Below are 16,565 nucleotides of genomic sequence, written 5' to 3' on the forward strand. Positions count from 1 at the left end.
AGCTGTAGCTGGTTACAGTGGAGCGCTGAAGCCAGATTAACAGCTTGAGTTAACAATGTGAAATCAGCAGCTATTAGTTTGTTTGAACAGATGCCTTAATGTTTGAGCACACGTCATTTTATGTGAAGTATGTGAAGTAAAATGGATCCATTTGTGAAGATAATATTGCTGGGATTGTGGTGCTAATTTTTTCCATTAGCATGTCAATGGGAGTTCCCTTTATCTGCTAGCATCAAGCTAACAGAATAAAAATATATCCATATATATGAAACATAAATTAAGGAATTAAATAAATTGATTCAGGATTTATAGAAGAGGAAGAAGAAAAAGAATCACAATACTTCAAAATAGATTTTTTTTTTCTGCTACCCTCACTTCCGATCCATTAAATCAGTCTTTTGTTCATAAAATCCACAAAATCCACAATGTTGCATGTCACAGAGATATGACACTGCTGCTCAAAGGAAATAGGTGTGTACAATCTTGATCTTTTTTGATTGGTTAAACTAACAGTGTTACAGCTAACCTGGTGTTACAACACTCCCTGGTCTCCCCTGATGTAACAAACTCTACTACTACTCTACAACTATTTGTAGTAAAATGTAAAAGTTTGACCAAAATGGCTGAAAAACTTTTGAAAATGATCAGATAAGCAATAATGTCAATTTGCTCCTGCTGCAGAGCAAGGCTATTTTCTCATATAGAGTTTGGTGAACATATACCTCTGTGTCATTTCTGTATGTACAGATATAAAACTTTTAAAGACTTCCTTTTAAAGAACAAGATTTTTTTATCATGTGGAGGTTGGGGCTAAGAGCTGGGTGGGCAGCAGCTCCATTTGACCCCTGAAGGGTCTTTTTCTCTACAAAACAAACACATCAAACAGCTGAAAGCTAATGGCCTGCTCCTGCATTTACCCTCTTCCTCTATTTCTTTGCCATCAACTTCCCGTAGCTGCACAGCTCTGTATACACAACAACAATATGCAGACTCCTGCACGGCGGCACCTCCTCTTTTATGGAAGCCGATGAATATTTCATCACATGGCAATCTTCAGAGCCAGACTGCACATTTTCTCAGCAAGTTGAGAGCCGGGCGAGGACGTGCTGGAGGTCAGGAAGAGGGAATGGCAAGCGGAGGACGGGCGAGGGGAGGAGACAAACCCGGCGAAAAGGCGATGCGGAGAAAGATGAAAAGAAGAAACATATAGAAGAAGAGCTCCCAGCCCTCCAGCTGCAGCATCCCTCGCCTCCCTCCTCTCTGTCCCGACTCCCCGGCCGCCCGCGACGCCTGCTGAGGTCCCATTCTCCTCTCCACAGGCTCACAGTGCTGGTTCTGCCTGATAGGATGATTTGCCACTTCATTACTAATTGATAATCACCGGAGAGAAATACTCATTAGCCCAAGTGCTGAATAGTGCAGCTAGCATGCTGACATTTTTAGCCTCTTTATAATGACTGTGTTGATGTTGGCAAATCTGTCTCCTCCTAACACAGTGCAAAACATACCTAGTGTAAAAGAGATGGAGCCAAACATGGGGATGGCTTGAAGTTTTAGTGTCAAAGATGTCATTAAACGTTTTAAGGCCAGTTTGATGACAGAATAGTACCAATGTGATTTAGCTTACAGAGTTAGCTGATGGACAGACGGCTGTTCACTAGTTTATTTGTTGCTAAAGAAGGCTAACCACTGTCTGCCATCATCTTTAAATGGCTAGTTAGCTCAGTTAGCCGTGGAGCTAACCCCTGAGGTGAAAGGAGGCAAACCCACTGACAGGCTCAGATTGTTTCAGATTGTTTTTCTAAGCATCTGCCAATATTATGGGAAGGATCTCTAGCTCTTTTTGTTAAAAGGAAAAGATCCTTTTTGTTTTACCAGAAAAGGCTGATTTGTGGCTCTCGCCAAAGCCGCCAGGCTCAAGATGTCATTAAAATGTTCAAAGGCCACTTTTACGACAGAGTGCAGTACCAAGGTGTTTTAGCTTACAGAATTAGCTGTTCACATGGTGCTAAAGTAGGCTAACTGCTGTCTGCTTTTATTGGCTAGTTAGTTTGGTTAGCTGTGGAGCTAGCAGCCTAATTAGCTGACTTAGCGCCAGAGTGCCAGGAGCCAAGCCCAGCAAGAAAACCACCTTGGTACTGTATTCCCTGTCCAAAAAGTGGCCACCAGTGGTCCCGGTGGCTGTGCTCTGTCCCGATCTGGTTGGGATCTCAAGTCTGGCCAAACTCAACTACACTGATGCGCTGACCATGCTAGCACAGCGGTGGAAAGTGCAGATAGGTACTGCACGTAGAGATGAGGAGGCAAGATCATTCATTACTTTCATCATCACCTCCAAAAAAAGACAGCTGTCATGGTTATGAACCCTTCAAATAAACTGTTACCAAACATTTTCTGCACCAATCAGGAATTTAAATTATTTAATCAAAGTCTAATGACAGTGTGGGGTTGCTACCTTATGTCATCAAATGTGATAATGTCATCAAACTGTTCCTTAAAAAATGAGAAAGCTAATTTCACCTGAAAAACATTTTCTGAAAATAAAAACAAAAAAGTCAGAAAGCAACAAGCCTGAACATGGTCGGAGTGTGTGGTAACACAGTATGTCTGCTGGTCATTTTAATTTTTTTAATTTTGAATTTATTTTTTTATTTATTTTTTTTCGGGGGGGGGGGGGGGGTCCTAATATTTCCTCCTAATGGGTAAATGTAGCACCGGAGAGCAGATCAATAATTGGTCCCAAGCTCGATTTTAACTTCAGTGGTGCGTTTGGGAAGTGTGCCAACTGGGATGAAAAAACAGTCCAGATTTTTATTAAAGATGTTACTGTCAGGTAGTAAAAAGCAATAACCAGGAAATGGCTGAGTAAAGACTCTCCTCCAGTCCCTGAATGGATATGTACGTAGATACTACAGAAAATTTATATTGTCGAAGGACTGACTTTTTCTCTGAGACATGCCACTAAAAATGTGAAAAATGCTGGAAAGCATATTTGAATCTGAAATGATCGATGTGGGAAGTGAGAACTTTGCATTATTTCCCTCTGTAGTAAGGCCAGCAGAATAGACTTCAGCTTATATGAGTGGGAGATATCTCTCTCCTTAAAAATCCCCTGCCTTGGCATGAATCATGGATCTCAATTTCAAATGACAATATTGGACATAAAGGACCCATAGATCCTGATACTGCACCTTTTCATTTTTTTGTTTTACATGATATTAAGTGTTTCAGTTTACCTATGATGACCTTGCTAGTTGTCCCTTGGTCTGTATGTTCTGTTTTTGTCAACAAACAACAGAAATAAAGTTTTTAAAAACAGAAATGCTCCCTTGGCCCGTCAGCTTGCACTTTTGAGACAGGCTCCAACTTTGGCTGCTCCTGAGTTTCCCATCAACTGTCGAGTGACACACAGTGACAGGCTTCAGTATCAAATCAGGAGGTAAAAATAACACCTGTGGAACATCAGTCAAGTTTATCCTGCACTGCACAACTAATATAGTGAAAACTGATGAAAAGTCATTGAGGATCAACCTCACTAAATGTTTGTACTTAAAGTGAAATTTCAGTAATTTTCAACCTGGACCCTCTTTCAAATGTTTGACTTGCATGTTTTCTATGTACCTATAGGGGACAACAATTTTTGAAATTGGGCTGCAATGTTATTTTTACGTCCACTAAAAGTGCCTGTTTTGCCACTGACAGGCTCAAACTGTTTTTCTAAGTTACTGACAACCCATCCCTTTTCGCTCTGTGCTCCAATAACTGTTGAGCAAGCCTGTTATCCTGGAGAAACTTGTTCAACTTTGTACTTTCCTGTACTGACCTATAATAGTTAGCTAATCTGCATCAATCATTAGCTAGCTAGTTAGCCTGCATCAGATAGCTAATGTTATCAAAATGGTAGCCAACTAGCTATTAAGGGCACAATTAATTGCAAGATTATCGAAATCACAACGTGTCCAAGTGTAATATCCAAATCGAGGAACCAGAACCAAATTGCAAGTATTCACAAAAGTAAAAACCCGAAAGAAAATAGCATTAGCTGCAAAGATGTCCTGGCTTAAAAATCTAGCTCTTCAGATAAAAGAAAACAACCCCAACAAATGTCTAATCATGATTTTAAGATTTTTTTCGTTAAAAATTAAAATTGATGATCCTTCCCACTAATCATATTGCATATCCCAATCACAATTTTAGTCAAAATAATTGTAATATCATTTTTTAACCATATAATGCATAGCTAAGCTACATCTGCTAGTGTTTTGCCAACATTAGCCAACTTTTACATTTCCCCCAGTGGGATCTTTTGACCATCTTTAAGATTTGGTTTTCTTTCAACATAGACAAGCCTAACACATGGCAGATCTATGTACAGTGTAAATATAGAGAAATTCACTGTATGTAGGTATGCATATCTCTCTACTGATCTATTTGAAAAAAGAAATCATGGTGCATTTGATTTGGACTGGAAAAAATAGGCGTTATCAAATTGAATAATAACAATACTGAGTAATAATGTTGGACAACCATGGACCAAAACTGTACCTGAAATAGACATCATGTCCACAAAACCTCAGCAGCCACCATGACGAAGCTGAACTGACTGCAACCATTCAATCTGCCCTCAGACAGTGCACCTATAGGCGTAAAGAACCAATCAGGCCTGCAGTTAGGAGTCCATGTCCAATCAGCTGTGAGGACTTGTCTCTCCCATTCGGTGCGGTCACGCATCAATGCCCTTTACAACACCTCTGGGCTCCCTCTGCTCTTCTGGCAGCCGGCCCTCCACCGGCTGGAATAATATTGTGTAATTGTTATTGACATATTGTGACTGGGAGAGGATAAGCAAGAACGTTCTCTCCTCCTCCGCTGTAAAATTAACAGCTTGTGACATCCTGGTGGACGGCGCGAGGAGTCGAGCTGACAGCTGCAGCCAAGAGGCCTGTCCTTCAGGTCATCAGCGGAGGACTGACAAGTGATCAGAACTCTTTCTAAAAAAAGAGCTGCTCTCGATCACTGATCAAGTCACAAGTCACTTTAAGAATTACCGCTAAAACATCCTTTACATACATTTCTATTTGCTAAAACTTTCTCTGAAGGTTATGTCTAGAATGCTTTGTAAAAGGCTCCACAAAACTCTTTTAAAATGTTTATAATCATGCATGAAAACTTATGACAAGGTTTATAAAGTATTATAAGTGGTGGACATTAGGGTTGGGTGTTTGGACAAATATACTGGCTACTGGCGACTGACCATTGCCAGTTGTTTTTTTGGGGGTGATTTTTGTCATTTCATTAGGCTAATTTAATGGTCTGCACTAATGACAGCTGCTGCACCACAACGGCATGGAACACACCTACTGAGCTGGAGGACAACTGAGAGGACAACAGCCTGCAGAGCCAGAATATTTTCTCATCTAACTCAGATTTATGGAGTTATTTTCGACCGAACCAGAGTGGGTCGAAATAATTTTATCGAGTATGAATGAAATGTTTTATGGAGTAAACAAGGCAGGGCAAAGTTAAGATTGACTTTGGTAAAAGACAGAAACTTCTCAACATTGTTTGAGTTTGTTTTGTTTATTTTTTGAACGTTATGAACATAACATAGCAATCTCACGGCTCCCAGCTGAAACAGGAAGGTGGGGTGTCATCGTCATTCGTCAGTTCCTGCGCTGACGGTTGGAAAATTTTAACATATGTAATAATGGCTGCAAGCTAATTCAGTCAGTCAACTCAAGCAACTCTGCTGCTGCAATAAACATTCTTAAACACAGTTAAGCATTCATAATGCTTTACAGTATATCACTAATGTATCACGACAGAAATGGAATAATATCTGATAACCATCATACAGTTGGTAATAACCTTAATGCTGTCACCTTACGTAAAGCTTATAAAGACATGCTATATAGCATATTAGTGATGTTTATTATGAGCCATTATATCCATTTCAGAAACTTAGAATTTATAATCTGTTATCATATGTTGGCGCAGTTCTCTATGTGTCTTTATATTTCTGACTAAAGTCATGGTAGTTACAATGTGCTGTGTAACCTATGACTCAGAATTTTCTGTCAAACACTGTTGTCACTTTGGTGTGAGGTATAACACATATCCATATGTCCATCCCTTATAGTACTTTATCAAGTATGATTATAAAAAATTATACAGGTTTATAAAGCCTTATAAATGTATTATAATGATTTCCCATTAATGCATTTATAATGTCAATGAACAGCTGCCGTGTATACCCCTGTAAGGTATCAGGGTCTTGTGTAAGGACTTGGTTTGCCTTAGCTTTGGTCTGCCTGCTGACAAGGAGCCTGAACCATGAGGATGGCTCTCCTATTGGATGTCTCTCCCAACACCAGGTCAGCCCCCCATGTCCACGCAGGTACATTATTGTGTGGACGAGAGGCCCAGGGGTCAACAGGACTCTATATCATTACTTAACACCTTGCTGTGGCTGTTCCCTCGGTCACAGTGTATAAGTCTGAGTGTGACACAGCCACTGGCGTCTGGTCATAACAGAGGTAACTGTCCTGGACACTGAGGCCACGGGGCCCAAAGAGCTTGGCAAAGAATCAACAGTGGGCTGTCATTTTTTCAATACTTCTTACAAGACACATATTCTGGTGCCTGACTGCTCCACTTTAAATCCTACGGTCAAACCTGAGGACTGTCACACAGCAGGGTAACACTTTATATTAACATGCTGGTAATAAGCATTAGTTAGTAGATAATAAGGTCATTATACAGTGCTTCTTGACATTAATGTGTTATTCAGAGTTAATAATAGCATAATAAACATGATTATTGTGAGATATTTACAAACACTTATAAGAAACTTATTAACAGTTCATAGACTGCTTGGGAACATTAATAAAAACCCTATTAAACTAGTTTATAATAGCATTACACATTTATTCAGTTTAATCTATTATGTCATTGTTTAACATTTAGTAAGCCTTCATTTGTTGCTTCAATGAGATTTTTACATACTTTATTATGCATCTATTAGCAGTTATGTATGTGCTCATTAACCGTTAAACAAGGAAGCCCTTTCTCATTTTTCTCTGTCACTGTCCAATAAAGGCAATCCTTCATTATTAAATTCATCCTTTATTATGCATTTATTAATAGTTAACTATGCATTTTGGGGATTCCATATCTAAAGTGTGAACAGTGTTTGTTAGGGTTAATTAATCCTTTACCTGTTTACCGTTAACTATGACTTTTTTTTTTAAACTATTAGTATTTGAGGCTTTTTGCTTTTATTGGACAGTGACAGCTGCAGAGAAAAACAAGAGGGGGCTTCCTTATCTAACTGTTAATAAGCACATACACAACTGCTAATAGATGCATAATAAAGTATGTAGAAATCTTAATAAAGCCACAACAAAAACTAAGTAAAGGTTTCACAATGACATAACCAGTAAGTTAGTTAAACTTAATACATGTGTTTGTGTAATGTTCTTAAGTAGTCTATGAACTGTTAATGTAATGTTCTTGTAAATGTCTTGTAACTTCACAATAAACATGTTTATTATGCTATATTCTTATTAACATATATTAATGCTTATAAGCATGTTATAATAGCTTTATTACTATAAACTAGTGCTTATTGCAAGCAAGTGTTAATATGTTACAAGGTGTTACCTTAAAAAGAAAACAATGACTGTCACTTAAAATGTATCGATTGGTGATGTATTGAAAATCTATTGAGTATTTCATGTAGCGTTGCTCCGTACCTTTCATCTCTCCCATATCCAGGGTCTTTCCCAGCTGCTCCAGCAGGTCTGCTCTGGCAGCATTCTTCTTGTGCTTTTTGCCATCATAATGTTGCTGAGCCATGCCGGGGTTGTTGAACCAGGCGTTGCATAGCTGGCAGTAGCGGTCGGAGTCACGGCGCTGTCGCGGGGAGGTCATGGGAGACGTTTCTGGGGAGCTCTTTACAGGACTGGGGGACGCCTCTGGAGGAAAAACAAAAACATGAACAAAAACACAAAACTGAGTGTCTGCAGGGGTTTACAGGTTCAAAAGTACACACATGTGCCTCAGTGACTTACTTCTTTCTTTTAATGGCTAATAAACATCCCTCTGCTCCTAGGCAGATGTGCAAGACTCTGAGAAGCATATAGCCTGTAAGAATTGCTTTGATTTAGATAATTTTGCAACTCTCTTTTCAGATTTCACTAAGGAACTATCCTTTCATTATAAAACTCTATGGCTGTGACATATTTTCTGCAAAGAGCATGTAACATAACATATTTTCTTTCAGTAAATCCAACAAATGTCTGTCCTTGATCTGGTCTTTGACGGCTTCAATTTGACCAGAGAAGTAGATGTGAAAGAGCCCAACTTAGACTATAAGAAGCAATTGGTGTGACTTAGATAATCACTACTTACTGCATAACTTGCTAATTATGAATCAGATATTATTTAGTGCTTAACCATGTACTTATTTAAATACTTAAAAGTTTCTGTTAGATAAGGAAACAAATATTACAAGGTATTAACAATTACAAAGATTTGCAGTTTGTGCAGGTGTTGTATTAGATTGCATTCTGATACCAGGTATTTCAAATAGTTTGTCCAAAAAAGAAAAACAAGTGGCAAAGCACTGCAACACTACAAAACAATATTACAACTGCATAAGTGGTCACAAGTTGATGGAACCCCAACTTAAGGAAAAGACATCACAAGGAATATGCTATCTTCTTGTTTCAATACAGTCGAGTCCAACATGTTGTCGGCCCCAACTCATCAGATATGGCAGCTTGGTCAGTGGTCCTACACTTCAAACTATGATACCCCACTAGCCTCAGTTTTGCAGAAATTACTTGGTCAGGTTTAAGGAAAGATAAAGGTTTGGCTTAAAATAAATATGTAAGTTCTCTGTGAATGTTATGTTGAAAACAAGTCAAAGTTGACTTGGTTTCACATGGAAAACGCATCCCATTTCCTGTGTGAAAGTCCTGCATTTCTTTGACCCATCCATCCACCCCACCTCCTCCATGAGATTTTTTTTTTGCGTCACTCCATCTCAGATGAGCTCCAGAGAAGCTGCAGAGAAGTCTGCAGCGTTTGTGAATGTTGTTGACATATGGTTTTCTCTTTGCATTAACTCCTCTTAAGTTTCATTTCCAGATGCAGTGACAAACTGTTAGATGACAATAGTTTCCCTAAATGCAAGTCAGTACAATTATGTTTTTAATGCAGTTTTTAATGCAATGCTGCCTGAGGGGTCAAAGGTCACAGACATTCAATGTTGATTTTTGGGATTTCTCTGGATTCTATGAATCTTTTAATGACACTTTAGATTGTAGATGGTGAAATCTGTAAATTCCTGCTGTTCTGTGTTGAGAAAAGTTGTTTTTAAACTGTTGGACTATTTGCAACTTTTTGGAAACATGTTGCAGCAATCAAATTCAGAATAAGCATATATTTACAAAACACAATAAAGTTTGAACATTAAATGTCTTGTTTTTGTACTGTTTTCAACTGAATACAAGCTGAGAAGTATTTGCAAATAATTGCACAATGTCCAAACTTTCTGGAACTGCAGTACATAAACTGCTGCATAAAAACTATAATAAATAAATAAAAGCAATCTGCATGATGTTCTGTAAAAAAAAATTAAATTTAAATTTAAATATTTAATTGTGATTAATTACATGAGTGCCCACAGATAATCATGATTAGTTGCACATTTTTTATTTACTCAAAATGTACCTAAGAGGAATATTTTGTTTAATGATGGACAAAGATACTTGCTTTATGCAAATGTGATTTTATTAACTAAAACACATTAGCCAAAAATAAGGACAAACATTGTCTCTCAAAGCTCTCAAAGATACTGTGTATGCTCAAATAATAACATGACAAACCCGAGTCCATCAGGTGAAGGAGTAACATTTCGTGTGACAAAGAAGTGAAATAATCATTTTGATTATAGGGTGTATGTATATATGTTTGCCACAGCTGTAAGGTGCTAAAAAAGCTTGAAAATGTATCTTGAAAGTGCTTGAAAAGTACTAAAATTTGACAACAAGGAGAGGGAAACCCATGATCAGGTTGTAGAGCTGGTCAAGAATTTCCCACCGTCAAGACTGACTGTCGCAGGCGAGGTGTTTCAGCGGGGCTGTCTGCATCAGCCGTGTGCCTGGCTAGCAGATGGTATTTCATGCTAGACGTACTCTGGTGGTAACTCATTTCACATCAACAGCAACTGCAAATAACCTTGGTTTTGTCGACAGGCCCAGCTGACAGGACTTTGTAGCTGAACTTGCCATTGAGAAGATTTTTTTCCTTATCCATTGCGGTGCCATCCGAGTGGTAACGTAAAGCCTGTGACTGTGAGTTGATTCATTTCTGACAGCTAATTCAAACTATGGGATGGACCAAAGGCCACTATAACAGAGTTAAGTGTTAATCAAGCATTAAAAAAAATTGTGGCGTGATAAAGAATTTAATTTTAACTTTGACAGTCCTTGTAAAAAGCAAAAAAGTTGTCATATCAGCATATATCAAACATACCAATACCTTTATTGAAGCTCAAGCTGTTTCATTGGTTTCAAGGGTTCATTTAATGACCATTTTACAACACAAGGTTGTATAACAAAATTTACATTTATAGTCCCTTTATGCTCTCTTTACACACACACATGCACACACACACACACACACACACACACACACACACACACACACACACACACAAATAAAAAGACAACACAAAAACCCATTAACTTTGATGGAGTGTTAGAAATTGAATTTAAACAGCCTGAGGAAAGACGCTACTCTGAACTGTTTATGTGAAGATGACAGACTTATGTCTTATTTTGGCCAGAATGGTGGCATTTTGGCAAAAATGATTGGAAATGGAGCGAGGTGGCCACCTCGGAGTTCTCTATGCAGGAAAAGCACTGCGTAAAGATACAGTAGCTTTATTGTGCAGTGCTGTAAAACCCTTTTTTTTTTCTTAATGAGAATGCAGACTACTAACGGTATGTCAACACAGCCTAAAAACACAGGCTGGCTTTTTAAAGTGTGGATTTGTAGCCAGCAGACAGAGGACAATGTAGGGGCTTTAATGAGCACTGATCAGCAGCAATGTAACAAAGACTGCGGCCCTGCTGCTGCAGCCCTCTGTATAACAAGCTGTTATCTCCATTAAATGCCTGAAGAGGAAAACCTAAATTCTACTTGGCAAACGGATTAAAGAGCCTGCTCTCCTTGTGGCTACCCACTTGTGCCTTCATGCATGGATGACGGCATTAACCCTGAACGAGCGCTGCGTTGCGCCGAGCGCTCCCCGACACAAAACAGCACTATCAACTTAATCAGTTTTAACACTCGAGCGCTCGGCCCACCCTAAGTCAACATTTAGTGTTGTCCCATTATGTTCCATTACACCAGTCAACATTTCAAAGTGGCGACTCGAGAAGCTTAAGCGTCAGCATTTTGCTCTGTTTATTCTGCGAGTTCAGCCTTCAGTGACTCAGAGCTGGAATATAGGCAGAGCAGAGGTTACATTTGCATTATATTTTACATTCAGCTCTTACATTCAGCTCTCATCCACAGCAGCCGGCTATTATGTAGGATTTGAATCTGTGACTTTGTGGTTATAGGGTGACCTCTCCAACTAATAGGCCAATGTAAACTGTCAGACTTAATTTAATCCCTGTAGTCCGCTTCTGAAAGGAGGTCAGAGGTCAGAACAGAACAGAAGCCTGGGAGCTGTTTTGGATGTAATGCCTTTCTCAAAGGAGAGCAGCTTTGAGAGAGCTGAGTGGGGTCTGCATCCACAATACACTTCAATCCTGGGACTCAAATCAGCTCCTCTAAAACCCAGAGGTGGATAGTAAGTTAGTGCAAATACTTTGTTACTGTTGTTAAGGAGGATTGTAAGGTACCTGTACTTCACTTCAACTTTTTACTTTTACTCTCTTCATTTTAACACAAATATTTTTCCACTTCTTACATTTTCAAAACAGGCTCATCACTTTAGTTTGCATGCATCTAAAGGAAATTATTGATTATATTTATTTTGCATTATTGTGTGGGGCCTTTCCAGCATTGAGACGTAACAAGTCAAAACATAAAAAGACTAAAATAATGTAAAAGATGCAACAAGACAAAAATGTCATACAAGATGTAATAATACAAAAATAATGTAAATAACATAACAAGATGAAACCAATGTAAAAGATGGAACAAGATGAAAGCAGAAAAATCCAACGTGACAACATGAAAATTATGTTAAAAAAATTGTAAAAAGGATACAACAAGACAAAAACATCAAAGGACATAATAATATAAAAATAATGGAAAAGAATATAATAAGGCTATATAAAGTAAAATAACATAACAAGATGAAAACGATATAAAAGATGGAACAAGGCAAAAATGACCTCACAAGATGAAAATGATGTAAAAGATATAAAAAGACATAAGAAGACAAATACGATGCAACACAAAAAAAACAACTTAAAAAAAACATCTAAAGACCTAAACAATGTAAAGGACACAGCAAGACAAAACATCATAAAAGACATAATAATACCAAAATAACATAAAAGACATAAGATGAAAACAATGTAAAAGATGGAACAAGACGTAAGAAGAAAAATGGAAGAAGATGAATATAATGTAAAAACTGTAAAAACATCAAACAACATAAATGGTACAACAAGACAAAAATCATAAAGGACATAATAATATGAAACTAACAAAAGAATATAAAAAGAAAAATAACAACAAGATGAAAACTGTAAAAGATCAAGACAAAAATGACTTGACAAGATGAAAATCATGTAAAAGACATAAAAAGACAAATACAATGTAACACAAAGAAAACAGCATAAAAAATGTAAAACAAAAACAATGTAAAGGATGCAACGAAACAAAAATGTCATAACAAACGTAACAAGACAAAAACAATGTAAAAAAACATGAAAAGACCAAAAATACATAAAAAAAGATGTAATAAGAGGAAAACAACGTAAAAAAAAAGACAAAAAAGTCATGAAAGACATAACATGATGAAAACATAAAAAAACAAAAAATGACAACAAAGTCATAAAAGACGTAAAAAGATGAAAACAATGTAAAAGATGGAACAAGATAAAAATTGCTTGACAAGTCAGAAATGATGTAAACGACATAAAGACAAACAAGACATAACAAGATGAAACCGCAGACAAAAGGTGAGCTTCAATTAGCTTTGCACAGAAACAGACGGTAAAAATATCCTTCAGAGGGCGACTTTTTACTTTTATACTTTGAGTACATTTGAGTGTGTGCTTTTTCACTTCATTAAAGAAGTTGAATTGGTACTTCTACTTTTACCAGTCATTTTTTTACACAAGTATCTGTACTTCTTCTTAAGTAAATAATGTGTGTACTTTTGTCTTGTCTGCTAAAGCCATCCTCCCCTCTAAACTCCAGATTAAAGAAGCACGAGACCCACCTGCTCCTTTGATAGTCAATAAGAAAACTATAGCTGGTAGCTTGACATAGACTTGACATAGACTGTGTAGAGAAGTGAAAGCTGTTTAGACACCTCTGGCATATGAAACACAACCTGAAAGCACAGCTCTTGGTTTCAACAATAACATTCAGGCAATTACCTACAGGAGCAGAGCGAGCTGTGACAGAATGAAAGGCTGTGGGAAAACTCAAAGGAAGTGAAATATTTACTGGAGATGAAAAAGAACAAAAGAAAGCCAATAACTGATTCCAGAACAACAACTTGACTTCAGACTTTTTGTTTGCTGCAAAATGCATTCAGAACTTCCTTTTTAACTTATTATTATTAATGATGTTATTATACAACGAGCAGTTCCAACCAAGCAACCTGACTGGTCATCTAGACGTTTAGAACGTGCTCAACTCAGCATGACAGCACGCCATTCTCAACACACAGAAAAATTACTCTGCCGAGATGGGGGATGTTTTTGGAGCATTTTTATTCATGGAAAAAAATCACAAACTACAGTGGACCTGTATGGACTAACCTTATGTTTGATAAGAAATGGTGAGGGTTTTCTCTACTATCCAGGTTCCTTACCACCCTCCATTAAATAAAACAAAGGGTAATTATCTTTCCTGAATTATATTTGATTGTTATTTCATTGAATCATTACAAAGCATGCCAAATAACACGTTTGATTTAACTGGGCAGTTGGAATACCATTATCATTAGTTTCCAGGGACCAAAAGATGTGAATAGAAACTATATTTATATAGTGTTAAACAAATGGAACTGAAATTTCAAACTAAAACTTTGAAACAGCAAGCAATCAGAAATGCCAACCAAGAACCTTTCTTATTAATTGTTCCAATGGAAAACAAGAGTAGCCTGACAAGGAAAAAGTCAAAGGTTACTGGGAAAAAAGCAGGAGGACATTGTAATATATTATAGGCCTATTTAACTTAACTTTTGAAGGACATGAGCAGAGCTGCTTTGAAAGTTAGTGTGAGCCATGAACTTAGAGGTTTCTGCCAGTTTCTGTCAGTGTGCTTGAGGCCATCAACTTTTTTAGTTTAGTTTATTTATTGATTGATTTCTCAGCAACAGCACATATTAATGACAATTACTGTGAATAACCCAAGTTCTTGGGAAAGCCAGAAGACACTGTCTGGTCTTCTGCTAGAGAAGATAAATCGAAGATTCACAATTAGACATAACCATTTTAGAGCGGTAAAGGAAAATAACTACATGAAGAAAAGGTTGTCGTAGGCAACTGGACTTGGTAGAGGTTTTGAAGACGCTTTGCCTCTCATCCAAGAGGCTTCTTCAGTCCTGACTGACTAGCTGGGACTGACTCGAGAGCTGAAACGTCTCCAGGAACTCTATCAAGTTCAGTTGCCTACAACAACCTTTTTCTACAAATACCATGATGTGGATGATTGAGAATCTTCACAGACATGAAAAAAACTATAAATCTTATAAAGCTAGAACGTCCGGCAGTTAGAATGGATGTGCAGAGATTCATTGCTATGGAGACGATACGCCATCTTATCTAGTCGCTTTGGTGTAAACTGGTGTGCAGAATGATGCAGACTGGCGCATTGCAAGTAATTCGAAGTTTCAACTCGTTGCTCGAGTCTTTGGTTTCAATTTATATAACAACCGTGAAGAACACCTCAAAGGACCCCCTTTCGAAAATGTTGGTTCCAGCGCACCCTGGAAGCTCTGAATGCCCCCTTGGGGTTAGTACTCCCCCTGCTGAGTAATGCTAGTGTAGGTAATGTAAGTAAACTTTATAGAATAATTAAGTCCACTTTATTTAATGAACGCAATTTATGGCCCTGTTAGATTACTGTAGGCCATTTCATTAGTACAGGGCCAGCTTCCTTTGTGTACGGCAAGCTGGAGAGCAAACCGTTTGTGACTGCTGTGAAAATGTTGTTTTTGAAGACAACTAAAACTTTGAGTCTTTGACACGAACATAGGAGCTAAATCTGTCTATGGAAAAATGTTTTTTTTTTTTCCTGCAGACATCTTAGTTACAACAAGACTGAGCTAGCAAAACAGTTTAGTGTTTATATTTGTGATATTTATTCAGTTTTGGAAAGCTCTGGAAAGCATTAATGTTGGCTAACTAGCTTACATCTGTACTGTTGCTAGGCCATGACTAAGGGTCGGCCTACTTCCTTGAGTAATAAATTGCTTACATCACCACTAATCAACTGTATTTCACCAATCAACATTTAAAGGAATACAATAATATCTAGGTAACTGTGGAGCTAGAGCCTGAAGAAAATTAGCTTAGCTTAGCATAAAGGCAGAAATTAGAGAGAAATAGCTAGTCTAGCTTTGTCCAAATTTTCAAAATATGCTTACCGGTACCTCTAAAACTCACAGATTCACTAATTCATTCCTAAGGGTTACAACACATAACTTATAAAACTACAGCTCTGCGTTTTTACATTTTTGTTTGTGTATGGATGAAACAAACAAGCAAGTCAACTAACTATAATTTGTCAATAAGTTAGCTTTATGTGTTCTACATTCACATTTGGATATACAGTTTTGGAGAGAGTCAAGCAAATTGTTTTTCCCTACTTTCAGGCTTTATGCTAAGCTAGGCTAATCGACATCTAAATAAACATATAACTCATTAGAAATGTCCTGATAACATTGACATATTGTGTTGTTGTCTTGTAGTGACCTTTAAACACCTCTGCATCGAGTAAACAGTTCTGTAATACTTCAAACTGCCAGCCTGCTTCAGTACCACAGGAGAAGATGTAATCAGCATCAACCCTAGAGCAACAGCTTAATCACAATATCACCTCACTGAGTCCTTGTGGGTTGTTCAAACACTCACAGCACCCGCTGAAATAATCAGAGTTTGCTGGACTGACCTTAGACAGCAATTATTCAAATGGGCCACCTTCATGACACCGGTAACTGCGTCTGTGTCTTTTGCAGTGCAGATCCAAAGTGCACTGCTCATCCAGCTTTGGCTTCTCAAAAACAGGTTGGGACATTAGCAAAAAAGAAAAATGGCTATTCTGTAGTTCTGTTTCACTCTGTCCAAAAGCCATTT

At 37.8% G+C, this 16,565-nt stretch overlaps 1 protein-coding gene across 1 annotated transcript in view; it reads right to left on the reverse strand.

Annotated features, from left to right (window-relative positions):
* Positions 1 to 16,565, reverse strand: part of zmat4a (zinc finger, matrin-type 4a) — a 217,107-nt gene that overhangs the window by 66,202 nt on the left and 134,340 nt on the right. The window contains exon 5 of the mRNA XM_084729631.1: positions 7,755 to 7,976. Coding sequence (XP_084585757.1) covers positions 7,755 to 7,976 — 222 coding nt within the window. The remainder of the gene's footprint in view (positions 1 to 7,754; positions 7,977 to 16,565) is intronic.

The sequence above is a fragment of the Lutjanus erythropterus genome, chromosome 10, assembly GCF_056507025.1.
Source record: "Lutjanus erythropterus isolate fLutEry1 chromosome 10, fLutEry1.hap2, whole genome shotgun sequence".
NCBI lineage: Eukaryota > Metazoa > Chordata > Actinopteri > Lutjaniformes > Lutjanidae > Lutjanus > Lutjanus erythropterus.